The sequence below is a fragment of the Gymnogyps californianus genome, chromosome 2 (genome assembly GCF_018139145.2).
Source record: "Gymnogyps californianus isolate 813 chromosome 2, ASM1813914v2, whole genome shotgun sequence".
NCBI classification, from domain to species: Eukaryota; Metazoa; Chordata; class Aves; order Accipitriformes; family Cathartidae; genus Gymnogyps; species Gymnogyps californianus.
Genome location: NC_059472.1, coordinates 24,475,009 through 24,486,679, shown reverse-complemented (window position 1 = coordinate 24,486,679; position 11,671 = coordinate 24,475,009). Strand labels below are relative to the sequence as shown.

The 11,671-nt window shown below is 39.3% G+C and overlaps 1 protein-coding gene across 1 annotated transcript; it reads right to left on the bottom strand.

The window, feature by feature from the left end:
- Positions 1 to 2,796: 2,796 nt before the first annotated feature.
- RIDA (reactive intermediate imine deaminase A homolog) lies at positions 2,797 to 11,393 on the bottom strand. The gene is made up of 6 exons (XM_050890857.1): positions 11,329 to 11,393; positions 7,429 to 7,534; positions 6,822 to 6,876; positions 5,820 to 5,888; positions 4,142 to 4,197; positions 2,797 to 3,707 (listed from the first exon to the last, which is right to left on the bottom strand). The coding sequence occupies exons 1-6, from the start codon at positions 11,391 to 11,393 to the stop codon at positions 3,639 to 3,641; spliced, it is 420 nt and encodes a 139-aa protein (XP_050746814.1). The 3' UTR covers positions 2,797 to 3,638.
- Positions 11,394 to 11,671: the final 278 nt, after the last annotated feature.

The following is an 11,671-nucleotide window of genomic DNA, read 5'->3' as shown; positions in this document are numbered from 1 at the left end:
GGACATGCAAATTGAAGTATTGCTTTACTTTCACAGAAATAGAGGACCTGTTTTGCTGGGTTTTTTTAGTTACACGTGATTGAAACAAATTTTAAATGGTGAAATTTGTATGCCACAAGCTGAATTACAACTTCATATTTTGCATGCTAGCGGCTCAGTCTAGCAAACAAAAAAACCCTAAGTTTAACTTACCTCTAGGTAAAACCTTATTTATTAAAAGTTTGTGTACTTTGCTGAACTAAGACCTAGGAGATATCAACGATACTTGCTTTTCATATTGGAGAATTACGGGGCTTAGCCTTTTTGTTTTAAAGAATAGAATCAAATAATATAAATCTGCTTAAAAAATAAAAGTTTTAAACATCTCTATGGAAGGCTGATTGTTTGTGTTGAGAACTGCTATGTTATAGCTGTAAATGAGAGTTTATTTCAGTTATTCTCGAATTCCCGTACCTGAAGAATACATATTTAGATCTGAGCCATTCAAGAAAAAGCTATCCAGCTAAAAGCTACAGAATCATAGAACTAAAAGTGGATTTTAGTTCCTGACTTTTTGCAGGATGGCACCTACTTACTGATACAAACATTTTTAATGGCAGTAATGTGTTGTGTCTTGTTAGCTGCATCCAGCATGCATTTTTTTTCAGTGTTTCACTTGCATTCGTCTCAGACTGCACCTTACTGCAGAAAGCAGTTGTATATTTACACCCTTTTGTACCAGTGAAGTCACCCAAAGGAGTTCTATAAAGGACTTACATCAGCAAACGGACAAGTCAGCACACAAAAAAAGTATCAAAACTGCCATCTAGTGTTAGGTTCAAGGTTGGCAAAGAGGCAGCACATCACAAGTAAGGCAATGGAGAATAATGTGAGAAGACGGGATAACCATAGCGATTATACAAGGCTGAACTTAGCTCATGTTCAACACTATTGAAATCTGCTACAAATAAGTGAAATATATTCCAACAAAGTAATTATATGTGAGCAAAGCTGTAACAGAGAAACACAAATATAAATTAGGAATCTCTTTTAATGTAACTCCATTCAATTACACTATTCTTAATTATTCTTAACTGACAAAGTGAAGCAACATTTGCTTTGTGTTTCCTAGAAAGTCATATTCATGTTAGTACTAGCTCCTTCCTAACAAGTCCGATCATGTTTTTTCTTAGGTGGGATTGCTTCTTGAGTCAGAACTGTAAAGCATAAAAGACATTAATAGTATAGCCAAGGAGAGAGAACAAGAGCAGAAGCCAAGACTAATAAAGTTCATGTGTAGGAAGTTTACATACAGAAAAGTCAGGTACTTTTCAAAGGTTGTTGCTTGGAAGTTCACCATTTGAAATACCGAAAGCATTATCTTGCTTCTAATAAAAATAAGTAGCTCCCATTTAGTCAAGGGAAAGCAAGATAATGCTGTAAAAAATCCATACATCTGTACATACTTGCTGTGACAACCTCATTATTAATATTTGTTCTATAAAGATACAATTTACAAGCTCAGTAAAAAGCAGGAGAAACGGCCACTTCACATCACATCTAGAAGGGGTAAATAGGACTGACCGTTCTCACAACTTTCCAGCTGCCCTATGGTGTATGCTAAAGTGATACCAGGAATGCATGAAAAATACAAAATATAGTTACGGCAATAGTGCAACTGAAGTAACGAGAGCTGGAAAGCATAGCTGACAAGCAGGAAGGTAAGAAACCACAAGTGGGACACTCACAGTTTATCCAAGGATGGAAGGTGATTCACACAGTGTGGCTGTGGTATTGAATGCAGGGGGATTTTCAGACAAGGCAGTATCTGCATATGCCATGCAAAGGTTGACAGCAACACGGTGCTGCCAGATTGGATTTTTCTTGCATGCCTACCATATGAAAATCATTAACCGATTAAAAGTATGTGAGATGATCATCAGTAGGCGTTATATACAGAAGACAAATGATACACACACAGGAGAACTGCAGTTTGGGTTTGAGTTGTTGGACAGCTGAACCCACAGTATTGTGACTTGACCTGTGGCAAACCAGCGTTATGCCTTCTCCTTGCTATACTGCTGCTTTTGTGGCTTACTAAATTGAATGAGTGTGGTCACACGAGATGGGACTAGAAATAGCTTCTGAAGCACTCAGTCATGGCACTGGCATACAAACGGCAGCCTCTGGAAGGAGCAGCCTACAGGATTCCTTCTCACAGTACATTTAATAAAGCAGGTACATGTTTCTACCACTGAAACGGTACATTCTCCAAGCTGCTGTACATAGCTATTTTTACTTTCTACACAAAGAAAGTGAAGATACAGTGACAATAGCATCCCATATGTAATTGGATGGCCATCTTCACAGAAGAGAGCAAAACAGAAAGATGTTGAAGTGGACAGACTACAACAGAAAAGAATTTCTGCTCATTTCCCCCCGAATAAACCAATACAGTGCTTAGTCATATGGCCGTGGGGAAGACAGGGAATCAACTCTACCATGATGTAGCTGACTTTCAAACTAGTTCCTTAAAAACATGGTATCCATTTCTACTTGGTTAGAAGATAAACGCAGAGGGATGGGATAACTTACTAGCATCACCAGTCTGAGTTCTCAATATTGCTTAATCACCCCATCAAGCAGATGCTTCTGTCCTTAATGGCAGACAGAAAAATGCCAAGAACTGTAATGCCATGGTAGCTGAAAGCTTCCTGTCTTGGAGGATTATTTTCATCCTTAGCTATTGGGAGATAGATAATAAACCTATTCTTTTGGTTTGAATTATTTCTTATTGAATAAGCAAGATAGGGACTTTTTTGTAATGCAGTATCAAAGCATAATCAGGAAAAGAAAAGTTTGTTCCCAGAATAGACAAGCACAGTTTTACAGATGCAATTATCATTTATTCTCATTAAACAGGATTATTTTTTTTTTGTGTTTTTTTTTGTTTTGTTTTAAACCAAAAGATAGTCAAAGTTGAATTGCTATGAAAAAGATCATGGAAAAGGTTACAGGTAGAGATTCGTTTACAGCTGATTTATAAAGTTAGCGCTTTACTTCAGAAAAGTGTAATTTTCTTCTTCTGAAATTAATTTTCTTAAGCAATTTCTACATGAAAAAAATGTGTGTCCCAACAGTAATCTATTCTGTAAAGAAAGAGTTTAAGACAGTTCAGAAACAAATACAGCAAAATTCCCCAAAACACAAACGTGAAGACGTACACTAAGCAATTCAAGTGTTCCGTTTTCCCATTTCTGTCATTTTTTCTTATTTAAAATTATTACTAAAAACCTACTATTACAAATCATTACAGTTTTCCATGTCCAGATCACCCACAGTATAACTGTCATATATTCACCAAAACGTGTACTTTAATACCTGAATATCCAGTCACCATCACAAAGTAAGGGCCCTGTCCTGCAATCAAGTTCAACCGATTTTAGCAGGACTCCAGAGGTTTCAGGGTTGGCCGGCAGAGAACTCACTGTAATCTCATATTTTAGAGAATCCAAGGCCAAAATCCAGAAGAAAGCACCTTTCCTCAGTAAGTTTACAGATTTCAACTGTATGTAACTGCTGATAGTCAATTGTAGGAATAGGATGTAAGGGAGAAGTATTAAATCTAAAACTGCTGTCGTAGGATATTCAGTCTCTATTTATAGTCGGGCTGAATCATCTTGGAGGGGTCCCTGAATGGCAACAGCTTCAATCTCAACTCGGGCACCCTGTGAGAAAACAATGAAGAAACGTATTAGGAATTTAATCTATCTATTTCATGAAGCAATTGGAGGTGTAACACAACCTTGTAAGAACAGAGTGACATTTGAGGGAGATTATACTTCTGACAGTTGTATTACTGATTTAGCAATGTTAAGTAATATTGAAAATTCACTTTACTCTTACTTAAGTATCATAACCCCTTATTTCTAGTGTTGTAGCCATCTTCCACCATAAAGAAATGTGTATCTCATATTCAGATCTCTTTATCACGTGTGGGAATAAGACTGGTATACTTAGAAAAAAACTAAATACTTAAGAGTCTTCATTAAAATAATTGGAACTGAAGCTATTCCAGAATAAGAAAAGCTGTCAGAATGCTTCAGAAGTACGAAATTTCAGAAAATTCTTTTTTTTTTGTAGGCAGAAAAGTGACACTTACTTTGGGCAAAGCAGCAACCTGATAGGCTGCCCTGGCTGGGAAGTTTGTCTTGAAAACTGTAATTTAAACAGAAACATCCACCAATCACTTAACTTTGCTTGATAAAACACAGTTCAAAGTAATCTGTATAAAACACAGTCATTGGAACAGTTTCAGGTTCAAGGCTACAAGACAAATAATCTGTGCCAGCTATAGTTTTCCCCCTTGTCGGTTTGTTTTTGGTCACTGACTGCTCTAACATCTCAGCAAGCTACCATTCATCATCAAGAAGCCAGCCACAGTTGTGATCTAGTGGCCAGTGATAACTTGCACTCTGCTGACACTGCATGGCCTTAACACCAACTTGGCTGAAAAAGAAAGATTAAATCAGAATGCTGACCATCCAATTGCAAACACCAGGGAGTGGGAGAGGGCTCTTTCACAGACAGAGCAAGAGGGAGAAACAGGCCCCTGCCAAAAGAGTCATGAGCAAAGATCCTAGATTTGCATAAAGTCAACAGGGGACCAACCTTACTTGTATCAAAGGAAGGCAGAGGAAAAATAGGCCCTTGACCTATTCGTTCATTCCCAATTAGGCCTGGCGCTCAAGGATATTAAAAGAACGGGAGGGGTGAGGGGGGGAGAAGATATTGGTAAAGATACAAGAGCTGAATTTATAGAATCATTGAATAGTTCAGGTTGAATCATTGAATAGTTCACCTCCCTGCCATGGGCAAGAACACCTTTCACTAGATCAGGTTGCTCAAAGCCCCATCCAACCTGGCTTTGAACACCTCCAAGGAATTTGCATAATTAAATGAAAGTTTTATGAGTGAGAGTTAGCACTAAGCTCAGAAATAGTAACTTCAGGGTCCTGCACTGACAAGGCAGGCTAATAACTCGCAATCAAAGTAATTTGCAAGTAATAATAACTCGCAAAACAACTGCTTTCTTGAACTACAGGGAGGAGGCAACAAGTAACTAAGTATCCAGCTGGTCTGTCTTTACCCTGCTTAAACACACACACAATCCCATTTTGACATGCAGAAGACTGTGTTGATAGCTCATCAATAAAAGACTTCATTCAAGACCAGATGTTGTTATCTAATTAAAAGCCAAAGGAAATAAGGAACTTATGTGCATACTCTCCCAAGTTCTTCCGCACAATATGGCTCATTGGAATCACTTATCTCAGTCTACATTCAGTTTTGTTAACCAAGCATTATTCTTTTTTTTCTTAAGTGGAGCAGTGTGGCTCATCCTCATATAAAAAATGAGCCCTGTCCCATAAGAATGACCCACAAATCATTCAAAGATACAAACAGACTTTAAAGAAATGGAGATACAAAATCTGAAATTAAGCATTTGAAGGTTGCCTACAGTAGAATTATATTAGGGACAACACAGCATCTATCAAGGTAAAGAGGCATGGAAGATCAACCTGTAGGGATAGCAGGAGTTGATCTTCACATGACAGTGAGTTAGTGGGATGGTAGGACACAAATCCACAAGAAATTAAGCTGTGCTTGATCTGGTGCTTGCAAATTAATTTCTTTTTTTTTTTTAAATGTTGTATTTCTACTGGAATCTCAAAGAATCTGGAGCTACATCATCTGATTCATTAAAACACTTCACTTACTGTGAATATAATTTGTTCCACAAGCCATACTGGTAAAACAGAAACAAAAGATCTACTTACATTGTTTGTAAATATCATTAATATCATTGAAGTCCTTCATGTCTGCCATCAAAACTGTAGTCTTCACAACTAGAAATTACATAACTGCAGTTATTTTAGACCTCTGACTTGTATACAAAAGTTGAAAATCTTCAGTATTCAACTAAAGTATTCAACTTTCAACTTCAACTTTAGTATTCAACTAGTATTTAGCATTTCTTTCTTTTATTTCATGAATTTCTCTCAAGTGTTCTAAACATTTTGAAAAGTTTTGCAAACAGATATTGATCATTAGAGCTACCACCTAGAGACCCACCTAAAAATCTGAATACCTAGTATGTAATAAAACTTCAAGGAATTAGATATTCCTAACCAGCTCTGAAAATACCCGTTTTAAATTTCATTCTAAGCTCAATTCTTCCAAGAGGCACAGAACTGATAAGCAGGTCAATTAAAAAAGCTGTTGTAAGCCAACTGTTGGCAATAAATTATATCACATATAATATCTGCTGCCAAAAAAGTTCATAAACGGCCTGAAATATAGTCTGTGCTACAATTTTTTACCCATGACTGCCCAAGCCAGCATCAATCCTGGTCTGGATCCACTATTAGAGTCCTCCTCCAAAAAAAGTATTGAAAGTGCCTAGAATATTAACACCATAGATACAAACCTGCTTTTACCTGGAGCAAAGCCTAGGATGCTTAAAATGCCTGTAGTTAGTTGCAGCTCTGTTTATACCTGAGCTTCCCCAGTTAGAGTTAAAATGTTAGTACCATGGGCAGAAATTTTTGGTGAAAGGCAGTGTTCCATTGATACCCATTGCAAAGACTTGCATGTTGATTTATTTCTTTTATTTTTTAACCCAGACTCATGATTCCTTTTGTTTCTTCCAGCTATTGATAACAACTGAATGTTTAGCAAACAGCTTTTTTTTTTTTTTTTTTTTTTTAAAGGTCACTACTTTTTTTTTTTAAGCCAGGTAAAAACAACCACTTGTTTGCCACCATCACACCAGTACTTACCATTGCCATAGTCACAGCCTGCAGCTTTCAGGATTTCTCCCATGTTTTTTAGAGCCTAATGAAAAATGAAACAAAAATCTTTTAACAATCAGCTGGGTTGTATTTAGGTAAGCATGTAAATATGAGTTGTAACTTGGCTACACCCATGTTATAGTATAAGTTCACCCAGCAAATCTTCAACAATCCTCAGTGGGTAAGCAAAATCAGAATTAATAAAAGGGAGCTTCTAATAAACCACAAATATTAAACCATCCATTCATTAGAAGTAAATGCATGATGCAGCTCCATCTCATCCTATTACCTCACACCACCTCTTTGCTGCTGGGGGAACAAATCTTTCCCCGACTCAAGCCAGGGTTTTTACTGGGGTCTGAATCTTTGTTACAAACATTGATTCTTTCCTACATGAAATACAGATTCCTCCCCCAACCTCCAAGTTGTTTGGGTGGAAAATGACAGGGTTAGGATGGAATGACTTCCTCCTGCTTTTCCCTCATCTTGGAGGATGTGAAGTGTGCTCTCTAGGTCTCTTCAATTTCTCGTAAGTCCATGTTTAACTAAGCACATGCCAACTCCATTACAAGTTTATTGCTAGAAGACATCTTACCTGCTTAGCTTCTTCCTTTGCCCCTCCAGAGACAAGCTGCCCGGTGGAAGGTTCTATACCTATCTGTCCTGCAATGTACATTGTCCGGTCTACCAGCACTGCTTGGCTGAAAACACAAGTGACGCTTTAGGTTTAATGCTTCCCCATCAAAACATTTAACTATCTGAAAGCACATTTCACATTTTCTTCAGTAGTTTATAATATCTCAGAAAGACAGAGGACTGAGGTTATGTACGCACACACGGTCATACATTCAATCTGCTTATGCTTTTGGGAGAGCTGGGATTAGACCACGTATGGAAGCGCATAGCTGTGCTTTTCAGGAAATAAACCCTGGTTCTTGCAAAGGCACAAAGTATGAGCGCGGCAATACAACACTAAACTGAGCTACACAGCTTCCGCACTGCGGATAGCACACAAGGGAGGCAGAGTAAATAAACACATTTTTTGCACCTGCTCAGATACATACTCCATCTTAGTTTGAGAAGTAGACAATACCTTTCATCTACATCTCAGCTGCAGAGCAGTGAAGAAAAAAAAAAAAGAAAAATCAAAAGAGGGCTGATTAGAAAATGTTGCATTTTTCTTCTCAAACAGGCACCATGATAATGAGTTACAGCTGTGAGGTGAAGCCCTGCACTCTAGTTCTCTGGCAGTATTCCTCCAGAGTCATCAATCTGGCCAGTCAGCGCACCACCTTGATCAGTCCATTCCCAGAACAATCACTCTTCTCTCACCAAAAACCTGAGTGACCTGTTGGCTGGGTTAATTCAGAAGAATGCAGAATTCAAGCTATTTGCAAAACATTTTTATATAAATGTCAGGTGTGTTTTTGCTGAAGTAGAGTTGGCAATTATTAATGTCTCTAATTACCACAAAGAGATTAAAAGATTAAAACAAAGTTTTAAACTACCTAGCAAACATTACGCAAGAGGCATAATTTACTTCTCTTCAGTTGGTAAGTAAAAATACTTTGCAAAGAAATTAGAGAAAGATTCTTTTGAAAGTGTTTGTGGTATGTCAACACCATTTTTCTTATCTCTTCCCATTCCACAAGAAAATGCATTGTTCTGACAGTTCAACAAGCCTCTCAAGTTACACAAACTAGAGTTAGGCACCTCCCTGAAGTATCTGAATTGGGAGGTTAGCTTCCCTTTAATGTCAATGGAAAAAGAAAGGGACTCTTTCAAAGAACATTTTTATTACATCTCTTCTCTTAATTGAGATTGACTCAGTTGGATTGTCTCAATCCATTGACTTCACAGGGGACCAACCTAATTTAGGGACTCAGTAAAATGATTACGGGTAGGCAATCCAAACAGTGCCATCACTCCCATCTTTCCTTTTACCCCTGTCCTACATTCTCCTGTAATTTCATAAGGGGAAAAAATAGCCAGTAACTTACCTGACATGGTAAAATATCTTACGTGGTGATTATTTTCTCTATCATCAACTAACAACACTGGAGTAAATCACAAAACTACACCATTTAAAGAACAGAAACTAGTGAATGAAGTAGTTTTCTAGCTGATGCAGTCTTGGTGATATAAAACGTGTGTATGAACCAACCGCACATGCTTCTTTATTTTCTTTCCTACCACGTCCTGCTTTGTTTGAGGCACAGGGCCTCAGACCACCAACTTCTGTTTCAAGCAGAGAACCATGCAACAAGAAGGTATGAGCTCTCAAAAAAAAAAAAGAGATTATCTTGTACTGCTTATTGTAAAGCAAATGACACAACAAAACATTTATCCCTACAAAGGCCTTCGGACAGTCCTAAATCACGAATAATTTGGGAAAAAACGAGCTGAAGCCTTCTGATACCACTGCCAGATCCAACATCTGCAGCAGTCTTACTGGGTCCCCTTCTCTGCTCCTCAACTTCCTTCTCTTGGTATGCTTACTGGTGGAATACCTCCATTCACTGAGACTATTAACAATTTACCAACTAAAGGGTATACTTCTACTGCAGTCAAATGCATGAGCGAAGCTCAGAGAAACTTCAACTACACAAACCCAAATCACACTTTAACTGCAGATGTATCCTATAACTAGGGTCAATCATAGCTATTCATTAATCTCTGATTCAGCAGAGATCTGAGCGTGTGCCTAAAGTCATTCAGGTTTCAGTATACCTAAGCGTGTAACTGGACGGCCATTATGACATTAGAAGAACATCATCTATCAGAGAGACGGTGTTAAGAAGCATGTTCTTTAAAGACATGGACTGCAAAGTTAATCAGATCTTCTTTACACAAATGATTGTTGATTAATACAAGAACAGTATGTCTGCTGTGTCTTTTAAAAAGTTTAAAAACATTAATGATATATATACACACACACTCACACATGTGTCTTTTTATATATCTATCTACCTACTTATCTCAAGGTACTGGAAATTGGATGCAGTAAAGGAAATACAAAAATACAGTAAAAATAGGTCACCAAAAAGCATACTGAAGGGCTGTAGCAGAACCAGGAATGCAGGCCATACATCCCAATTCTTCATTCTATATTAAGCCCTCATTCCTCTGTTACTATGCTCAGACTCCACAGCAGAGATGTAGCAGTTATTTCTTGTGCAACTTTTGCTCACTGGACTTTGACAAGTTTACTGAAACCTGATAAACTAAGTTAGTGATAAACTTATTAATGTTAGACCCATCATACAATTAACAGGCTGCATAATAAGCAGTATTTCATCAAGAACTACCAATAAGCACAAAATGTTGGAGTGCAGTTAATCCACAACAGAAGTGGAGAGCTATGTTGAAGGCTAGGCCAGTGGTGTGTGCGTGCAGCCAAAGAATTGTTGCCTTCCCATGTCTTAGATGTTCTCCTAACTACAAGCGATGCCAGGCCCCTGGCTGCAATCCACCAATAGTTTATTGTTTACAGAAGTTAACCTTCATGTCACGTCTCTCTGCTTCTACACTTTGTACTTCTCCATCTTTGTAATTCCTATAAAGAACAGACAGTTTGAAGCTCAGTTTCAAAGTAATGGAGACAAAAAAGCACCTGGAAGGCACTAAGATGCTACAAGTGGAAAAGTTTAAATCAAAGGAGTCTGTGTTTATATTGGGAAAACAAAGCCTGAATACAGAATTAAAAATTCTTAGAAAATGCACTGCTAAAAATCCCTCAGTATCTTAGCTATAAGAGTCTACTATAATTATTGAACATTTTTTTACATCCAAATAGCAGAGAAACCTTTCTCCAATTAAAACTGGGACTTTTTTTTTAATTACATTCAGAACTGTTGCAACAACTTACTTGTGAAAACGTTGAACAACATCTTATATACTTTACAGCAGTTAGTGCTTAGACTGAAAGGCATTTATAACCTGCTAGCAGTCACATTCAAAACAAGAAAAGATTTGCAATTCCCATGCAGTGAACTCTCCAACTGCCAAACCACGTCCTGGATAGGGCTCAGCCCTCGCTTTCCATCGCCTCCAGAGTCAGCATTCACTGCTAACTTCCCTATGCAGCATGCTTTTTTCTAGGCAAGCATTTTTTCCTTGAGAAGAATCATTCTTGCTCTTGCGTTTTTTTTTTCATTCACTGCTTATCACTAATTTCAGAATTATTTTCCCAAACTGACTTTTTGAGAGACATTTTAAAACCTCACCTAAAACGATTAGGATCCCCCCACCACCCCAGTCAGGCTGAAGTTTGCCGCTAACGCTGCAGACCCGTTCGTGCTGTAGGACCCCAGGTGTCCCTGGGGGTTACCGGGGAAGAGACCGAGCCCTGCTCGGGAGGGCCCACCCTCACCGCAGCCACCAGAACTGCCTGACAGACCCCCCCCTCCGGGGACCTGTTCGAAACCCTACCGGCAACACCTGCTCCTTTTCACTCCTGCTTCTTCCAAGAGACCTCCCTCTCGCTAAGGCATACCTGTAGGGACCCAGTGCAGCGGGGGCCTTAGCAGTGCTGATTATTTTCTTCACGAGCGAGGCCATAGCTGCCGCCAGCCCCCTGCCCTCAGCACCCCGCCAGCTAGCTGCCTTCCCCCGCCCGCCCCCTAACGCCACAGCGCGCAGGCTGCCCGCCACCACCCCGCAGGGGCTTCTGGGAAATGTAGTCCTCCGGGCGTGGAGGGGTGGGTGTGCGTGGTTGCACCGCGCGCATGCGCGATGCGGGGGTTCGGGCGGCCGCGTGTAGCGGGTGGAGGCCGCGCAGCCGTTCAGTACCGGGCCGGTGTCGGTGTCCGCTCCGCCCGCGGCTGCACCGCCCGCCG